This window comes from Hippopotamus amphibius, chromosome 3 (assembly GCF_030028045.1).
Source record: "Hippopotamus amphibius kiboko isolate mHipAmp2 chromosome 3, mHipAmp2.hap2, whole genome shotgun sequence".
Taxonomy (NCBI): Eukaryota; Metazoa; Chordata; class Mammalia; order Artiodactyla; family Hippopotamidae; genus Hippopotamus; species Hippopotamus amphibius.
The window spans coordinates 43797165-43814453 of NC_080188.1; the positions used below are offsets into that span (position 1 = coordinate 43797165).

Sequence of the window (17289 nt, forward strand, 5' to 3'; positions counted from 1 at the left end):
TGAAGACAAGTGTTTTTTCTGAAACTATTGAGATAAAAATATGAGCTTTCTTCTTTAACCTGTTAACTTGGTGAGTTACAGTAATAGATTGTCTACTGCTGAACCAACCTTGAAACCTGGCATATATATAGTTTCTTTTTTATAGTTGGATTTGGTTTGCTAATATATATATTATAATATGTAATATGTAATATATATTGCTTATATATGTATATGTACGTATATGTGTGTATCTATATGTATGTGTGTGTATGTGTTTGTGTGTGTATATATATATGATTTTTGCATCTCTGTTTAAGAGTGACATTGGCCTACATTTTTCATTTCTTATACTGTCCCTATCTGGTTCTGGTATCAAAAATATCCTCAAAAATAAAAAAAATTAAAAAAAATAAAAGATATATACTATCCTTATAAAATGAGCTGGAGAATATTTCTGCTCCTATTCCATTCCCATCTCATTCTCTGAAATAGAATATAATAGTATCTTTATTATGTATAACATGTCAATTATCTTTTCTTTGAATGATCAGACAAGTTGTAAAACTATCTGGGTCAAGTGGTTTCTGTGTGGAATTTGTAAAACTGTTGACCAAAATGTTTTAATGGCTATAAACCATTCAGAATTTCTATTTTTCAATTTTACTAACTTATATTTTTCTAAATTTTTCCATTTCTCTTCTATTTTAAAATTTATTGACATGTTTATATTATCATTTGTTATTTTTGTAATCTGAATCTGTTACTTTTCCCTTGAAAATATTAATATTATTGATTTGTGCTTCTTATTGTTCTTGATCAATCTAGCCTGAGGTTTGTGAGTTGTATTAGTCTTTCTCCAAGGAAGCAATTTTTTACTGTATTGATTTTCTATACTATATCTTTGTTTTATGCTAATATTTGCTTTGTTTTAAAGCCATGTTATTAAGTACATCTGCATTTATATTTAGTTTATCTTTTTAGTGAGTTGAATTTTTATGTGACTCTCTTTGTTTCTAGTTATGCTTTTTGCCTTAAAACTTAATTTATTTTGTACTAATAAAATTGTGGTACCGTTTAATTTCTTACCTTATGTGTATTTTTCCATTCTGTTATTTTCAGTATACCTCGTATCTTGTGTCTTTTTGTAGATAACACATGGTTGTGCTTTTTAAAAAATCCATTTTTACAATCTTTATTTTAAACTGTATATTTAATTCATTTAAATTGATGGTGATAACTGATAGATTTGAATTCATCTTTACCACATTATTTTTGCTATTTGTATAATTTTACCTATGTTCTTTCTTTTTTATTCTCCTTTTTTGTCCTCTCTTAGGTTGATACAGTTTTGTTTTTCTTATATTCTGCATCCTACTTTTTTTTTTCCTGTTAGTGTGGAAGTTATGCACTTTATGTTTTCTTTTAGTGATTATGTTGCATATTTTAATATGCATTTTTAAGTTCTAAAGTTGGTATTTTTACCCTTCTCCTGAATAATGGTAAGGGCTAAGGGATGTTTTAACTTTGATATTCCTTCCCAAATCATATTCTGTTATCACCCAGAGTTTATTGCTACCTGAATTTTAAAATCCAATTAATTAGACATGGTCAATATTTTTATTTTTTAAAAATTAAAAAAAAATATTTTTGGAATTATAAACAAGTTTACATTCTCTTTGCTCATTTTCTTTTTTTGTACTTCAGACCTTCCTTTTTGGAATATTTTTCATTAGACTGAATTATTTCCCTTAAACAGTACTTGTTTACCAGACTTTTGAAATTTTCTCCTGCAAGCATGTTTGAGAGGTAAACTCTCTCATTTGTGTCTGCCTGAAAATGTTTTTCTCACCCTCATTCTTGAAAGGTAGTTTCTCTGGATGTGTAATTTAGGTTGAAAGCTTTTTTTTTTTTTTTTTTTTAGCATTTAGAAGCTATTTTCAATTACTTTTGACTTCCATAAAAGTGAACTGTCAGTATAATTCTCATTGCTTTGTAAGTGATTGTTCTTTTCTTTTGGATGCTTTAGCATTTTCTTTTTGTCTTTATTTTGGAGTTTTATTATAACTTGTATAAGCACAGATTTCTTTTTATTATTTATTGGATTATTGGGCTTCCTGAATCTTCCTATATTTTACCAATTATGGAATTTTGTAATTCTTTGACTCTTTCAATCTCTAATACATCCTTCTGGAATTCCAAGTAGAATTTTACTGTACATCCCTATCTTGTGCCCCAATTCTACTTATCTGTTTTGTTTTGTTTTCACATTTCCTATCTTTCAGTCTGTGGGCTTTATTTTGGGTAATTCCTTCAGATCTTTCTTTCTACTAATTCTTTCTTCTGTTGGTTCTGTTCTACTACTAAACCACTCCATTGAATTTTTCCTTTCAAGAATTATAATTTTTTTCATATTTAGACATTCTATTTTGTTCTTTTCCAAATCTTCTGGTTCAATTTTGATAGTCCCCTAACTCCTTTATTATTCTTCCATGTACTCATTACTCTCTCTCTCTCTCTCTCTCTCTCTATATATATATATATATATTTGCTGTCTTTGTGGGTTTGATTCTGAACTTTGTTTTCTCAGCTAACTCTTCCTCCTAGTGTCTTTCTTCCTCCTAGTGTCTTTCTTCCTCATGTATTTAGTGCTTTTCTTTAAAAAAAAGAAAAAGTAAGCTAATAATTTTCCTATGAAATGCTTCAAAGCCTTCCAGAGATTTTATTTGCTTCTGAGAGATATAGGAGAGTCCAGCCAACCTGGGAACACTGTTTTAAAAAATTTAGTCTTATGAAAAATCTTTTATTATGGAAAAGTTTTAAACACGTATAAAAGAAGACAGAATGGTATAACTCAGTATTTATCACCCAGCTCTGACAATTAACAACTCCTGTCCAATCTTGTATCATTTAAATCTCCATCATCTTATCCCCTTCCAGTAATACTTTGAAGCAGGCATAGACAGCATTCCATATTATCCATAAATTTTGGACTGTGTATTTCTAAAGATAGGCTCTCTTTTGAAAAGCTTGACCACAATACCATTATCAGTCTAAAAGAATTTAACAAAATTCCTTAATATCATCAAAAATCCAGTCAATACTTAAATTTATGAATGTGTCATAAATATATTAAACTTTAAAAACATAATTTATTTGTTTAAATCAGGATCCAAATAAAGTTCAAACATTATCTTAAGTCTTTCATAATTAGTCCATAGATTCTCCCCTCCATCAGTCTGTTTGTTTCCCCTTGTAATTTATTTGTTGAAGATACCCAGGTTGTTTGTTTTTCTGTTTACCTTTTGCTGTATAACAAGCCTCCTGAAAACTTAGCAACTTAAAACAACCATTTATTATTATTTCTCGTGTTTCTCTGGGTTAACAGGGTTCAGATGGATACTTCTTGCTTGAGGCCTCTCCTGCAGTTGCAGTTAGTGGCCAGGGCTGATGTCATCGGAGGGTTGACCGGACTGATTGTCTAAGGTGGTTTCTTCATTCACTCACATCTCACATGTCTAATGCCTTGATATTTCCCTGGTATGTCTGCCTGCCTGCCTGCCCCCCCACCCCTTCTCTCTCTGTCTGTCACCACATGGCATCTCATCCTCCAGGGTCTCTCCATGTGGTTTAGGCTTCTCACAGTGTGGCTGTGGGTTATTTGTACTTACTGCATGGCAGCCGACTTCCAAGAATTAAGAAGGGAAAAATGCAAGGCCGTATCATGGTTACACCTGCAACTGGCACAGCTTTACTTTATTGCTTTGCCAGAGTCAGCAGATCAGAATAGACACAGGACCATCCTCCACTCAAGGAGGTGAGGAAGGAGTCCACTGTTTGGTGGAGGGATGGCAATTTTACACTGTAGGAAGATATGTGGGACAGGAGATATTTTCCCAGCCATTTTTGGAAAGTAAAATCTGCCACCTTTGTACTGAAGAATTTGCAGTAGTCTTGATTGCTTCCCTAGAAGCTTGATGAGCTATAGTTTTGATATTTTATATCTATATCTATCTATGTATATTTTGAGAGTGTGGTGGCAAGACTAATGTACAGAAGACCAGGACTACTTCACACTACAATTTTGGCTTAAGGTTCTTTAAACCGCAGAGGTAATGTGAAGTCCAGCCCCAAACTCAGCTGTAGGTTTATGATTAGGAATATCTTTGGAGGTTCTTTTTTTTTTTTTCTTTTTAATGGCACTACATCTAGTGTCAAGGCCAAGAGAGGCGTGTATCCCCACTGTCTCTCTGTAGGGTGTTCTTTTTCCTGGTTGACCAAATGGGTATGCTGTGTTTAGACTATCCTAGTTTTATTTCAGGGGGTGTCTCCCATCTATGCCCTTTCCCCCGTATCCCTAGGATTGGTATCCTGTCCTTAGAGTTCAGTTGGTCATTTTAATCCATGCCTTAGCCCCCCCAAAGATTGGCATAGCCTTGCAGGGCAGGCCCAGGCCCTGAGGATTTACTGACATTGTAGATTTACTCTTTTTTGTTTCCATTATTTTTTGTTTCCAGTTATTTCTCTTACTTTCTGGCAGATAAGCCATGATTTGTGTGAGACATCTTCTGTATTTTGTTGAGCATTTTTAGATGTTCTGTGCTGGGAGGAGCTCAGTGTTGATTTACTGTTGTAAGGCTGGAAATGGATGTTGACTAATATTTTTTATTCTGAAAAAAATTGGAAACATATTCTTACTTTTGATATATAGTTGGTCAGATTTGCTATGGTCCTTAAAGGCAAATGCCTATTCTTTTTGCATTGCATTTCCTTACTAATAAAACTCAGAATTTTGAATTTAGCAAATTTAGGATAGATAAAATATTGAAATTTTATTCTACTCCCTGTAGAAAACATTGGAAAATCAAGGCATGTTAGGATTTACCTCTTAAAATAGGAGTTGAATATCTAAAAAATATTTTCATCACTTTTGGAATTGCTTATTTGAAATCATTCCTTTGAATGACAATAGTTATAGAATAAGTGCCAGTGTTTTGACACAAATCTAAAGATACCAGTGGAGAGATCATCATGAATCAAAGGCTTTTCACACTGGATATTGTTTTCTTCAAATTTCGTTAGGAAAAGAGGCTGTAGAGTGTGAACATTGGAGATTCTATCTAAAACTATGAAGGGCCCTGACTGCTATGAAATTGATTCAAAAGAGAAACTTGAAACAGTGAGAGAGATGGAGGCATTGTGATACGAAAAGCAGCATGTTTCTGGATGGCATTTGCTTTGGCTCTGTGTCAAGTGGCCCTGGCTGGCTGATTGCTCTCTTCGGGATGGGATCCACCTTTCCACTCTGCTGAGCAGCTCTGTACTGATGAGGAGCACCAAGGCACTTGGCTTTGAACCATCATTTTGGTTAGTTATGTCCCACATCATCCCTGCAGAGCACTCAAAAGCAAACCAGGTTCAGCAAGGTCATGACTTCTCCAAGGTCTTTTCCTGAGTCATTGCAGAGGCAGGAAGAGAATCTGAGCTTCAGACTTCAAAGCAAGGGGTACTTCTCACAAGGAAAGTGATTTTAAGTGTTAAAGATAGAATGTGGGAGGGAAAAATCAGAATTGATATTCAGAAATAGATATTAGCTCGTTGTAGCAATAAATTTTCTCTGCTATACTCTATGGTAAAACCCTTAATTTGAGTGTGTTTTCTTGGATAACTCTGAAATGTGCCCTGTTTCGATTTTTCCTTTCTATTCCTACTATCATACCTTAGATTCAGTCCTTTTGTCTCATGTCTAGACTATTCTAATGGTTTAACCATGTTATCAATAATAACCAATCTCCCTTACTTCATTCCAAAAGCTACAATATTTTTTTAAAGCGTTGTTCTTATATGTCAGTCCTATAGTTCTAAACGTTTATACCTTAGCCCTCTAAACCTTCTCCCCTTGAAGAATGTTCATTTGCCCTAGCTTAGGATTTAAGTCTCTTTGTGATATGATCTTACCGGAAATTTAAAATGATTGCCTCCATATACCATACAATGCTCTGGTCCAATAAATTGTTGGTTTTTCTTCAAACCTGGCAATTTCTTCTGCTGGTTATTCCAACTCTCCTCCCAACTCCTCAGTGATTACCACCTATCAAAATCATCCCCATTTTTTAAGATCCTCCAAATATCAAAATTTATCAGTGTAGCCTTCACTCATAATGTAATTTCTACTGCTGTTGTTTTTGCTGTTATTATTATATTACTCTGTGGCATTGGTCACATAATGTCTTGCGCAGTAGTTTTTTTGTGTAATTACCTTGTCTTCTTTTCTGAGCCAAACGTTTTCAAGGCAAGGACCATGTTTTGGTTCTCTTTTTAGCTCTCATGTGGCCCATCACAATGATTTCCATAAGGTAGACTTAGTAAATATATCTTGAAGAATTTTTTTACCTTGGGCCACAGGGTTCTCAGAGCTTTTGCACCAAGTGAAGTGGGTGATAACTGAAAACCTGCCAACCCATCTCCAGTTCTTATAGTGAGTGCTTATATTAGTCAAAGCCCTGTTTAGATGTCATCACTGCAGGAAGATTTTGTGGGTTCACACTAGACATAGTTAAATACTCTGTACTCTTGGGTGTCTTTTTTAAACTTCTTTGAATCTCTGTTTAAAATACATTATAATGTGTATAAAAACAGATGATTGAACCTGGTGTACCCCCCAAAAAATAATAAAAAAAATAAAATAAAATAAAATAAAATACATTATAATTTGTGTACAAATCAGTGTTCCCTCCCTCCGTGGGAGAAACTATGTCGTGGTTCTCAGTGTCCCCGTAAACCAGCTTGTTTTGTGAATCGAGGGGGGGCTCCTAGCACGAATGTTCATTCTGTGTCTGTGCACGTGTGTGTACTGCTCCCGACCCCTTTGTTATCATCTATTTACCAGATGTAAACTGTGAGGCTAGTCTTTGTCTCTCATAGATTTTGATTTTTGTGGACTTATTCCTGAATGACTTGTGTTCTGTACTAGCAAATCATATACAATATCAAAAGGAAGTAAATTTCACATCCTATCCTTGTAATTATAATAATATCCAGTTTCATAAAGTACATTTTTGGATTTATATCCATGAAGACAAGGATTTTTATAAACTTTAAAGGACATACTTAACCTTTTGAGCATTTACTGAGTCCTTGCTCTGTATGGAACACTTGTGTTAGGTGATGAAGATAAAAATTGTTCTAAGTTATGGTCTCTGTCCTGAAGGAGTTTAGTGGATTTCCCCTGTTCAGCACTCATATCCACCCCTAGGTTGAAATTGACCTTGCCTTCTTTGTACCTTGTGTCTTTCACATACAATAAATTATTGCTTCCACACCTGGCTTCAACTAATAACCTGTAAACCTCTTAAGAGCAGGTATTCTGTCTTACTGTTTTATCTAACACAAGGCCTAGCATAGGTGTTCAATGAATGTTTATTTAAAAAATAGTTTTCCAAGTAAAGATATGAGCAGATGCAAAGGCCCTGGGTGGGAAAGAGCTTGGTATGTTGAGGAATAGATAACAGGTCAGTGTGACTAGAACCTCAGGGAATTAGTGATTCAAGTAAGGTCAGTGGGAGTGTGGACCAGATCACAGTAAAACAAAGGCTCTCAACTTAAGCATTATTGTCATTTTGCTAACTCTTTGTCAGTCATGACCATCCTGTGTATTGTAGGCTATTTAGCAGCATCTCTGGCCTCTATTTACTAGACGCTAGTCACACCCTTTCCCCCCCCCAAGTTGTTACAACCAAAAATGTCTCCATACATTACCACGTGTTCCCTGATGGACAAAATAGTTCTGGGAAGAAACATTGATGTAGAACCTTAAGGATATTTTTACAGTGCTTAGGATTTTTTGTTGTTTTTTGTTTGTTTGTTTGTTTTTAAGCAATTTTATTTATTTATTTATTTTGGCTGCATTGGGTCTTTGAGGCTGTGCTCAGGCTTTCTCTAGTTGTGGCGAGCAGGGGGCTGCTCTTCGTTGCGGTACACAGGCCTCCCATTGCGGTGGCTTCTCTTGTTGTGGAGCACAGGCTCTAGGCACACGGGCTTCGGTAGTTGTGGCACACAGGCTTAGTTGTTCTGTGGCATGTGGGATCTTCCCCGACTGGGGATTGAACCCATGTCCCCTGCATTGGCAGGCAGATTCTTAACCAGTGCACCACTGGAGAAGCCCCAGTGCTTAGGTTTTATTCTGTGAAACAAGAAGCCACTGAAGGATTTGGGGCAAGGAATGCAGTGAGGAGAGTGGACTATCCGGGACAAGGGTAAAGCAGGGGCTGCTGAGGCTAGAGCGGCCTTGAGAGCTGAGGGTTGCTGAGTGGATGTGGAGGAAGCTGGGGAGCTTGAGCTGGACCTTGAAGGGACAGGATGGATTTAAACAGAGGTCAAGATGCAGAAACAGTACCAGTTTGAAGAGTGACACATAACGTGCAGGGCATGTTTAGGGAATGGTATCATTTCAGGAATCCATGAGGGCCCCAACCACAGACTCAGATGCAGGAGCCTCAGCGTGGGAAACCAGGCTCGTGGGACCTGCTGCGACCTGCTTGGGCCGCTCATCTCCCAGTGGCCTTCCCTGCCCCTCAACATGCCAGCCTGGATGGATGGCATCAGAGCTGGACTTTAGACACTCACTTTGGCAGCATTAAGGATGGATGAGAGAGGTGCAAGAGAGGAAGAGGATGGAGGGAGTGATCAGGTGGCTGCTGTATAATCCAGGAGAGAAAAGGTGGAGAGAGAAGGTCAGAATCTGAAGAAGGCAGAGGCCATAGGGAGGCGGGGTGAGGAGCTAAAAATGTCACATGGCATTTTCGAAAAATACTGTTTTCTATATTTCTTTTTTTTAATATAATTTTTTTTTTTTATTAGCTTTGTTGGGTCTTTGTTTCTGCATGCGGGCTTTCTGTAGTTGCAGCGAACGTGGGCTTCTCAGTGCAGTGGCCTCTCTTGTTGCGGAGCACTGGCTCTGGGCGCATGGGCTTCAGTAGTTGTGGCACGCAGTTTAAGTAGTTGTGGCTTGTGGGCTGTAGAGCGCAGGCTCAGTACCTGTGGCACACGGGCTTAGTTGCTCTGCAGCATGTGGGATCTTCCCGGGCCAGGGATTGAACCCGTGTCCCCTACATTGGCAGGTGGATTCTTCACCACTGCGCCACCAGGGAAGTCCCTCTATGTTTCTTATAGTATTATTTCCATTAAAAAGTGACAAATATTTGAATATTTTCATTCCATTCCAACCTAGTTATTCAGAAACACTTCTAGATCAAAGAGATACCTGAGAAGTGGCTCGTTTTCATACATATAGCTTTGTTTTGCAGGAACAACTTCTCTAACATAATCATTTGCGTTCTGGGGTCTTTATGGCAGTAGTTGAGGCACCATGAATTTTTGAGCATAGCTTTTATCATTTTGTTCAACAAATACATCTCTAGTGTAGACATTGTAAGCCTTAAACATTGAAATCTGACAAAATAAATTCATTGCTTTTCCCTCTTTGGACTCAGTCGCCTTAAAATCTCTCCCATCTGTCCTCTGTGTTTCCCCAGTGCTCTTACTTTAGTTTGAACTGCATCATCTCAAGCCTGGGTTATGGCAGTGTTGTCATCTCTGCCTCCAGTCCTGATCACCTCTGACACATCTTCTACAACCCAACAGAGCCCTCCTTTTAAACAGAAATCTGATCATATAACTTGCCTGCTTAAAACCCTTCAGTGGCTTCCTATGGCTCTTACAATTAAAAATTCCAGAGCCTTCAACAAAACATCAAAGTTCTTAACTTCTTTAGCCTTATTTTCTACATTTCCCATCTCCTCCTAAGCACCAACTGTATTTAATTTTCTCAAGATGGCAGCTCATTTGCCTGTTTTTTTCCCTCTGCTTCTCCATATCTTGTCTCCCAGCTGGTTATGGCTCATGTTTTAGGACTCAGCTTAGATACCACCAGCTTACATACCACCTCTTATGCGCACTACCCTTGACTTTGGGCTGAGTGGAGTGCCCCTCCTGGGTGCTCCCATGGCACCCCCAGTTCACCCCTCCTGTAGACCTTTAACACTGTGGTATTGAGAATGCCTGTTGATTTGTCCAGCTCTACTACTACTCTATAAACAACTTGAGGGCAAGGACTATGTCATTAGCTATAATTTTACTTCTAGGATCATTGAACAGATGAATTAACATGCATTCACTTATCCAGTGAACATTTATCTAGTTTCCTCTCTGTAGTGGGCACTGTGCTGTAAGCTAGAGTATGAGTGGTGGACAAAACGTACATGGTCCCTGTCCTCATGGAGCCTCTGGTCCCTGAGGGAGAGAGGCATCATCCCAATAATCACACAAAATATGACACTGCAAATGTGTCTTGTGCTGTGAAAGACAGGTGATGATGTTTTAAGAGTCTATAAGAGAGGGTTTGACCTAGTCCAGAAGTGCTGGAAGTTCCAAGGTGGTGGCACTTACACTGAGATCTCATGTATCAGTAGGATTAGCTGAGTGAGACTGGATGGGAAGACTGCAGTGAGAGGAGGAGGGCTGAGTCTGGAGAGGGAACTCTGCAGAGGCAAATCAGGCAGGGCCTTCAGGTCAAGTTGATGATTTTCCCTTCCTTTTAAGAGCATCAAGTAGTCTCAACGTGGTTGAGCGAAAGGAAGATTTTCTGAAGGCAGTGATGTCAAGAGGCAGAGCAATTATGTCTGTAATTATTTTGTCCTAGAACTTTTATTTATTCTGGTGGTTTTGCGGTTACCTTTGTATTCTACTTTCTAAAATCCTCATTCCACCCTCTTTGGTGTTATGCAGCCCCTTTTTGTTAGTCTCCAGGATATCTAGCTCAAACTTGTTTTACTTGAATTAGTTTAAGAAACCATGGAGGTGGCCCGGGGTAACAGGCATGACTTTGCTGCAGTCACTCTTCTTTTGATCCCTTAATCCGGCCAGTGTGCACATCCTTAAGTTATTACAGTTTCCTTGGTGACAAGATTGGGGATCCTGCCCATCAGTTACCATGTTGGTACCTCTAATATGGTCTTGAGTGATTTAGTCTAAATAAGGCTTGAAACTATGTGATATTTCTGGATGTTTTTCACCTCCCCCCCCCCCCCGAAGAAGTTCATATTTCTACCAATTAATGAATGTTTTAATTTTTTTGTATAGCTCATTAGGAGTTTATAGTTGCCACTCAGAAGAAAGTATACATGCTATTTGTCATTCACTTTTTAATTAATTGAGTGTTGACTATGCATCATGTACTCTGCTGAGGTATTCAGGATACAGTCTGGCTCCTCATGTTACTTACGGTTTAATGTCCAACACAGATAAACACATCTACATTTTCAAAACAGTGTGGTGAGTGCTGTGATAGAGGAAAGTGTAAAGTGACTGACAGGGAAACATAAAGGAGGAGATCTAACCTAACTAGACTCACCTATCTCACCTGGTCTGAGAAAGGAAAAACTACCAGAAAAAAAAAATGAAGGCTGATTTAAGTCATAAGGATGAGTAGGACTGAGCCAAGGGAAGACGAAGGAAGGGTAGACGTTATTCCAGGGAGGGATGCTATATGGGCAAAGACATAAAAGGCGTCCGTGAGTAAGAATTGCATAGGGTTGAAAGGAATTGCATAGGGTTGAAAGTGGCCATGACATAGGATCCAAGAAGGGCAGAGATCAAAGATGAGGCTGCAGATGTGAACAGAGGCCAGATCATGAACAGCCAACAGATCCAGAGGCAGAAGTGAGCAAACCCTATACGCTCCACCTTAAGGAATAGCCAGAATCCACCCACTTCTTGCTATGTTCACTGGTACCACCCTGGTTCTAACCCTGGCAGCCTCTTGCATGGGCCATGGCACCAGCCTGCTAACTGGTCACTGTTCTCTTCAGTCTGTTCCTTACACAGCAGCTATGGTTTAGAACATAAGCAGATCACGTCATTCTTCCCTTTAAAACCCTACAGTGGCTTCCCACGGTACTCAGAGTACGAGCCCAACTTCTAATAGTTCTCCTTAGTGCTTACTGCTGTTTTAGATACTGTGTAGTTTACTTAGCTATGTTGTTTATTGTGGTCTCCCTTGGTAGGATGGAAACTCCGTGAGCACAAGAATTTTTGTCTCTTTTGTTTGCAAATATGTCACTAACATCCAAACCTGTGCTGGTTAATAGGTTGGCAGTCAGAATTTGTTGAAAGAATGAATGACTGAGACCCCACGTGTGGCGTGATAGACCCCTCATTCACCTCAGTAACTCAACAAGTTATTTCATTTCCTCCTCACCCTAGCCCTCCTTTCCGCTACTTTAACCCACTCCCAGTTCAAATCCTTATGCTTTCAAACCACTTGTACCGCAATGAACTGGTTTTATGAGTATATATTAACCTATTTATCTTTCAAGGAGATTGTACCTAGCCAAACCTGGACTCAGTAAAACTACGCTTTTCTTCCTTGTATCAGCCGCCCTCGCTCGCGATGCGTTTTCTGAGAACCGGATTGGACCCATGGGTGCTAGCCAGGGGTGAGATCTTGGCATGTCAGTGAGAAGAGAGCAGTGTTCTGAGTAACTGTAACGGGATCTGAATGGTAACAGTCACTAGGTTCCTAGCGTAAAGCCCACTCTCCCTTTTTCAAGCCAGCCTTCCCGTTCCCTCAGATTGGTCACACTCCGGCTCTTGGCGCTGCTGCCTCCATGCTGTGAAAATGGACTGCTCTGTTTTCTCAGGCTCCGTAGGGGTATCAGGCATTTGCTTTCTTCATAAATAGAACAGAGAAATATAACCATAGAATAACATTGTGGACACATTTAACAATATTTACCTAGTGAGTAAAAGAGCTAGACCCTTCCTTACGTTGTCTGCTCTTCCAGTCAGTAAATGTTATTATGACTGTCCAGCAATGTTGGAAATCAGCTTATTCTTATTAAGGGGGTACAAGTACCTTAATTATAATGTTTCATAGTTTGTTAAACAATCATTTTCATATACTATGAAAGGTAAGAAATGGTTTTCTACGTATTTTTTTGTCTTTATTTTTTTAATTGAAGTATAGTTAATTTATAATGTTGTGTTAGTTTCAGGTGTACAGCAGTGATTCAGTTTTTTATATATGTTATATATACTTATATATGTATTTATATATATATTTACACATATATATAAATCAATTTTTTTCAGATTCTTTTCCATTATAGGTTATTACAAGATATTGAATATAGTTCCCTGTGCTAACCCTTGTTGGTTATCTATTTTATACATAGTAGTGTGTATATGTTAATCCCAGACTCCTAATTCCCCACCCCGCTTTCCCCTTTAGTAACCATAAATTTATTTTCTATGTCTGTGAGTCCATTTCTGTTTTGTAAATGAGTTCATTTGTATCATTTTTTTATATTCTAGTGTAAGTGTTAAGGTTGCTTTTCTTAAAGTTGCTTTCAGATAATTTAGTCTACATGTGCTGAATACTGCATACTGCTAAATAGTCAAGCAGAGAAGGCATCATGCCTGTTTTTAAGGTGCTTATCTTGTTTATGCTAAAAACAACCAGTATTACTATCGCTACTGTAACCATTTATTGAGCTTCTACTCTATAACTATCATTAGCATTTAAGTTCCCACAAGATGATTTGCCTCAGTTACTTCATTGAAGGATCTCAGTAACTCTTCACGGTAGTTGTATGTCTCCATTGTTCTGATTATATAATTGGATGCAGAGAGGATAATTAACAATAAACAAATAATAAGCTATGACTTAAATCAAGCTAGAGGAGGTGTGTCATGTGGCAGCTTTGTGTTTAATTGTTAGGGGGATAGTATGAGGAAGTATAAAGAAGAGTATGAGGAAGATGAAGTTTCATTCAAGGAGCTCACCTTCGGGTAGATATGTGTATCAAGCAAAGTGAATTGGTTTCCTTTGGTATCTTAGCTCCCATCTGGAAATATGACTAGATAGCAGTATGAGTGCTTTCTTCAAATGGTTTTGTTACCTCTTGCTACAGAAAGGAGCTGGATATCACCTGGATCTCTTTTGGGTGGCCATCCTCATGGTGGTGTGCTCCTTCATGGCCCTTCCATGGTACGTGGCTGCTACTGTCATCTCCATTGCTCACATCGACAGTTTGAAGATGGAGACAGAGACTTCTGCACCTGGAGAACAACCAAAGTTCCTAGGAGTAAGGTGTGTTATGTCAGAGAAAAATGGCTCTACAAAACATACCATGCACACATTTATGCGTCAGTCAGAAGGAAATGGGCAAATGTGGAAGAGAAAGGGCTGGTGATGGGTAATTTATTCCTGTACTTGATGTTCTAGAAAGGACTGAATTTTCGTTCGAAAGAGTCTTCCATAATTTCTTGAGTTCACTTCATATGTTACATACATTTTCTTTGATTAACAAAGACTAAATGGTGCAGAGTAAAAATGCAAACAGGTCGTTCACTTTCTTCAACATGCAGGTCATTTTAGTGCTGTGGTACATACTCGATCACAATCATATATAAAGGCCAAACCCTTTAATGTTTCAGCTCTGTTGACTCCCTAAAACTCTTGAGTCTGCTTATGATTTTCAAGATGCTATGGAAAGAGGGAATTCCCTGGCAGTTCAGTAATTAGGACACGGCCCTTTCACTGCCAGGGCGCCCAGTTCAATTCGTGGTCAGGGAACTAATATCCCTCAAGCTGTGCAGGTGTGGCCTCCCCCCCAAAAAAAAAGCAGATTCTATGAAAGGAAAGAAATTCTTATCTTCCAGGTCAATTTCTGTCCCGTAAGCACTGAGAAACCTTGATCTCCAGCTGTTAAATCTGGGTAGCCATGAAGAGCTTTTATTAGACCTTTATACTTTATTGCATATTTTGCAGCAGACTCTCCTCCAAAGAGCTGGGGTGAATAGCTCACATGACGGAGCCGTCATTTCCCACGCCAGACAGTGGGTGATTCTTCTTGGGGGAGGGGGTATTGTATGGGAATCATATTTGTTAAAAAGTGCTTTTGTTGTTGTAGATTTGGAAATGAGACTGATGGAATTTATTGCACTTAGGAAATTTCCCTGAGCTGTTTGTTAATTAGAATGTGGGACAATGTAATAACTGTCTCCTATGAAGGAAGGTGTAATTACACAACAGTACAAGTTGTTTAAAAAATAAGGGCTTCAAATAGGCCAGTAATTGATGGACCCAGAGCAAGTGATTTTTTTTTCTCTTGATTCTAAAAGAACAAAGGATTTAGCAGAATCACTTTTTTTCTTGATGAATTCAAATCACATACTGTAATAGTTTTAAGAGAAATTTTATAGTTCTGTTGAGCTTATATGCTGTCCTGGAGGTATTAATTACATATGATATCCACACCTTTGCTGTTGTAGCCAAACAGTGATTCGGTCAATGTATAGTATTTTTTGAAGGTGAAAAGACAAGAGCATGTTCACGAAAACAAGAGGTAGATTGGTAATCTTTTGATTTGGTTTCAGGGAACAAAGAGTCACTGGAACCCTTGTGTTTATTCTGACTGGTCTGTCAGTCTTTATGGCTCCCATCTTGAAGGTAAATATGTGAAATACTCATCTCTTCCTCCTTCTCAGAATATTGACAGATAATTGGATATGTGAAGAGTAGAATTTTTTAAGAAATATCTGCAAGATTCTTATCACATCTGTAATGCACTGAATGAAGCAGAGCCAGGGAGAATGAAGACTTCACAAACTTTTACCTTGTTTTCTTTCTCACTCCTTCTATTATTATTCTTATCACTATTATTGCAGTAATTTAAATGAACCATATTAAATCACCGCTATTCAAGTTTTTTGACCTATGCATATGGCAGTCTCATACAGTTCAGTCTAACTAACTGATCTCCACTCCCCATGACATTTTTCACTCTCCTAGTCTCCCTACCTCCTTTCTTCCTGTCACTTCCCATTTACTTGTCCCTAAACCCTGCCCTGCCTTCCCACATTAGACTCCTGGATAACATGATGACTCAGGATGATCGTTTTGTAATTGTTCTCTTACTATAAATTATTGGTGGCTGTGTTTCTTTCTTTGAGTCAGAAGACCTGATATCCACAAAAAAAGAATGGAATAAAATTACTGATTTATAACTAGAAAACTTTAGAAATGAACTTTTGAAGAAGAAAAATGATAGACTATTTAGAAAGTTAGGAGTCAATATATAGGTTTGATTGATGGGGTGAATGTCTGTTTAATAGATAAACTATGTATGAAAACATATTTAGAAGTAGAGATGGTACTAAAAAAGATTAATATATATCTTTCATGAAGCTTCTAGTTTTCTTTTGACACAAATATATTTTATTCTTTTTTTATTACATAAACAATACTAGCCAGTTATTGAAAATTTGTATCTTATGATTTGCATCACAGTACAAAGCGTAAATATCACCTATAGACCTAATAGCTATCAATGATCCCACTGTTAGCAATATCATTCCAAATTTTTCTCTGAAAATTTTTGTTTATTTTTAAACAATTTTAATTCTTAAAAAGATTTCTTGAATGCTTATTTAATTACACACGTAATACAGCAGTACATTCTTGTAAAGAATTCAAACAATACAGAAGCACAGTGAAAGGTAAAAGCTCTCCATTTCTTTCACAGTAACACATTTATATGTCAATTGCCAGTCAGATGAATTTGTGGAAAGTAGAACTGTAATTTCTTAACTTATAGCTAGGACTGACTTTCCTTCAGAGTATTTAGATTAGTGCATACATTATGCACAAAGTATTTTGCAAACAATTAAAAGATTTAAATATTCATCTTTTGTCATTGGTTTCTGCAGTGTCAGTTAGCTGGCTTAATTTCTGACTGGAATCATGAAGGAATATGTATCTCATGTAATACATGGGGAAGTAAAATTAAAAGTAATTGCAAGGAATTTGTTTCTGATTGCATACAGAGGACCTTAAAAAAGGACAGATCTTATGTTCTGTGGGGACAGAGGGAAATCTGTTGTCCGTTTTGCCAGTACAGAGCAAGTTGTGGGGGAGGTTCAAGTTGATGTGAGTTTCATAGCATCGAATCCACTGCCAAAGTGCTCTGTGTTCCTCTGTTGCCCCATAGACGCCAGCACATCACCTGGTGGAAAAGTCTGATGACCACTTTTTATCGCATAGGCAATGGGACCTTATCTGGGCAGATCAACTTTTAGAGAGATATTATAGGTGATCATGACCTCAAGTTGTGGGAGGCTCTGGTAGGAAGAAATTTGCCCCTGGGACCCCTGAAGGTGGACTGCAGAGTTTCTTTTCTAAGGTCTCTTAGTGCTTAAGCCAGTGGTAAGAGATAAATAGAAATCTTCCCATCAGTTCATATGTACTCA

General features: G+C 37.8%; 1 protein-coding gene across 3 annotated transcripts in view; it reads left to right on the forward strand.

Moving 5' to 3' along the window:
* Positions 1-17289, forward strand: part of SLC4A4 (solute carrier family 4 member 4) — a 336115-nt gene that overhangs the window by 296708 nt on the left and 22118 nt on the right. For all 3 annotated transcript variants that reach the window (XM_057726750.1, XM_057726751.1, XM_057726752.1), the window contains exons 19-20: positions 13950-14128; positions 15418-15490. In XM_057726750.1, coding sequence (XP_057582733.1) covers positions 13950-14128; positions 15418-15490 — 252 coding nt within the window. The remainder of the gene's footprint in view (positions 1-13949; positions 14129-15417; positions 15491-17289) is intronic.